The 3,133-nt window shown below is 63.8% G+C and overlaps 1 protein-coding gene across 1 annotated transcript in view; it reads right to left on the reverse strand.

Moving 5' to 3' along the window:
• ADGRB1 (adhesion G protein-coupled receptor B1) overlaps positions 1–3,133 on the reverse strand; it is a 69,962-nt gene that overhangs the window by 17,861 nt on the left and 48,968 nt on the right. The window contains 3 exon segments of the mRNA XM_042780913.1: positions 587–656; positions 1,484–1,634; positions 2,527–2,629. Of these exon segments, the coding sequence (XP_042636847.1) occupies positions 587–656; positions 1,484–1,634; positions 2,527–2,629 (324 nt within the window).

The raw sequence follows: 3,133 nt of genomic DNA on the forward strand, positions 1-3,133 counted from the left end.
ACGGGGAGGGGCTCCAAGGCCCTCCTCCCACTCAGCCCCCAGCTGCCGTCCTGCTCCTCGCCCCCCTTTCCCTCGTCCCTCCAGGCCCCACTTCCCAGGCTCCTCTACCCCATTCCAGCCCCTCACATCCTCACTCCCCACCTCTGCCTCTGGGATAAACCCCTGGGCTGGGCATTCAAGGCCCCAGGCCGGGCCCGGCTGCCCTCAGGGCCTCAGTGACACCATCTGCAATTGGGCATGGGCCCTCCCCTCCCCCCAGCAGGGGTTGAGCCGTGGACGGGGCACCCCTGCTGCACCCAGCCGGCCTTCTCACTAGCACCTGTGAGGTCAGGAAACAGGCTCACGATCTGGCCACAGGCACCTGGCCAGGAAGCCAGTGCTCTGACGGCCTCTTACCTCAATCCCATGGCCCACTGCCAGGGAGGGGCCGCCGGGGGCTGGGGCTCAGCCTCTAGCACGGTACCTGCACCTCTCTGAGCCTCAGCTTCCCCACCTGGCAGATGGGGTGGAGGCCGTGCCAACCTCACCCCTAGACCCCGGCCCTGGGCCACGCCCCAGGGCGGGCAGGAGAGGGGTGGGGACTCACTAGTTGGCGGTGCTGTACCCTTTGGCCTTGGTGAATCCCACGGAGATGGCGACAACCAGTGCGGGGAGCCCTGGAGCAGGCAGGAAAAAAGGTGTCTGTCCCCTGCCACCCGAGCCCCCGTCCTCGCCCCTCCCAGCCCTGATGCAGAGGGGAGGCCCTGGGATGGGGCCTCGCAGCCCCCGAGACAGGAGGTGACACAGGGTGAGAGAGGTGGATGGTGTGGACGAGAGGACGGCCTGCAGGATGGAGCGACAGTGTGGCGACTCGGCACGTGCAAACGGTGTGACGCTCAGGGACAAGGCCTCGTCCTCTGGGGACGCGGGCTCCAGGTGTCACTGGGCAGGGCCTGTTGTCAGCTGCCGTCGGGTCGGGTCTGACCCAGGGGGGCCTGTCGTAAAGTGCACTGTGCCCCTCGTCGTTGTCACCCTCTCCCCTGCGCAAGCCCCCCGTGGCCTCACTCTGCCTTCTGAGCGCCCCCCACTCTAGGGGCTCCACCGTGATCCTCAGGGATTCCAACAGCTGATTTCTGTCAGGTCTTTCTTCCTAGTCTTACTCTGGAAGCCCCGCTGCAACCTGTCCCCCAGGTGACCCTGCCGGCATTTGAAATACTGGTGGTATCGTTTCCACATCACAGCAACATGCCAGCCACCACAGCAGGACAGACCGACACTAAAAAAAGATTCACTGCTCCCCTGCCATGCCATGTGACAAGCGTCCTGTGTTTTATCTAGTGACTGTGTGGAGGGGGCAGGGGCCGCAGGGAGGAGCCACAGACGGCTAGGGGGCAGGGGCAGGGAGGGGAAGAGGCGAGGGGCTGGGGACAGGCCACCTGGACGACGACAGCCAGGAGGCTGTGGGTGAGGCGGCCCGCCCCGCCCGCCTGCCGCTGCCACTCACCCCAGCCCAGGCAGAGGAAACGCTTCCGTACAAGGCGGTTCCGAAGGCGGCCGGTCACGGCCATGTAGGACTGCCAGGCCTCCGTGAGCACCCAGCAGAAGGAGGAGAGGAAGAAGAAGTGCAGGAAGGCAGCGACCAGTGTGCACACCACCTGGGTGGGAGGCGGGGAGGGCTGGGCGGTGCTCCCGGCCGCACGCCCACCCCCAATGCCCGAACCAGGCCAAAGGCCTGCAGGTGGCGACCAGGACCCTGACCAGCCCAAAGGCATCCCCTGGGTGGGGGGTTGCGTGGCCCAGCCCATAGACTGCCAGGGACAGACCCTCCCCTACCTTCCCTAGCCACTCAAGTGCCATGCTGCAGCAACCACTAAGTCACAGTTAAAACTCTGCCATTCAGGAGATGGTGAACCAGGACCCAGAGAGGGCGAGTCACGGCCCAAAGTCACACAGCAGTCACAGTCAAGATCAGACTGAGCCCAGCCCCTGCCCCCCTGCACACATAGGGCCTGAGTCCCCATGGCCAGGCCTTCCCTCCATTGACTCCTTCCCATACTCCTTCAGCTCTGGGCTCTGAGGAAGCAGAGGGCTGGGCAGGGTGAAGGGTGGAGACCACAATGGAGACACAAGTCGGGACACCTTGGGGAAGGCTGGCCAAGAGGCCATGCTACATCTGGCCACCTTCAAAGGCTGGTGGGGGGCACATGGGAGTCTTGGGTCATGATACTGCAGTGGGCAGCAGGGCACAAGCAGGCCAGGGGAAAAGGCCTGGCAGAGTGTCAGTCAGGGTCAGACAGGGGGCTCCTGTCCCGAGGGCTTGGCTGCCACGGGAGCCGGCTGATAGAGGGCCATGCAGCTGGGACTCTGGAACTCGAGGTCCCCATGGCCACTCTCAGCCAGGGGCCTGGGACCACCCTAGGGGTGAAGGGCTCTGGGCGGCCTCCTGACCCGAGCTTCCCATCAGTGCCAGGTCCTGCCCCTGCGGGGGGTCCACCCCAGCCCACCAGGGATGCTGGGAGGTGCACAGCAGGGAAGAAGGCCACCTACCTTGTTGCGGGTCTGGGTCTGCCCAATGAGGATGAGAGCGTTGGAGGAGATGATGGAGAGGCAGAAGTTGATGAGGATGACCGACCGCTCCGAGCGGATGTACCTGTGCAAGGGGGGTGGGCCTGTGGTCAACACTCTGCAGGCCTCGGCTAGAAACTGGGGGCCTGCAGCCAGCACCAAGATCAGGGACCCAGCCCCTCGCAGTCACTGCCATCGGCACATCACCTGCACCGTCACCAGCACCATCACCATCATAACTACCTTACACCTCCAAGACCTTGACCACCACCACCATCACCACCACTGCCACCTCCAACACGTCTGCTGCCACCACCACCATCACTACCGTGAGTCACCTCTAACACCTCTACACCACCCCCACCACCATCACCACCACCGTCACCTCCAACACGTCTGCTGCCACCACCACCATCACTACTGTCACCTCTAACACCTCTCCACCACCACCATCACCACCACTGTCACCACCATCACCACCCTCATCACTACTATCATCTTCCCCCTAACATCTCTATCACCACCACCACCATCACCATCAGTAACACCATCACCACCACCACCACCATCACCACCATCACTATCACCA

This window comes from Orycteropus afer, unplaced genomic scaffold (genome assembly GCF_000298275.1).
Source record: "Orycteropus afer afer isolate SDZICR_OR568_19922 unplaced genomic scaffold, OryAfe1.0 scaffold00069, whole genome shotgun sequence".
Lineage (NCBI taxonomy): Eukaryota > Metazoa > Chordata > Mammalia > Tubulidentata > Orycteropodidae > Orycteropus > Orycteropus afer.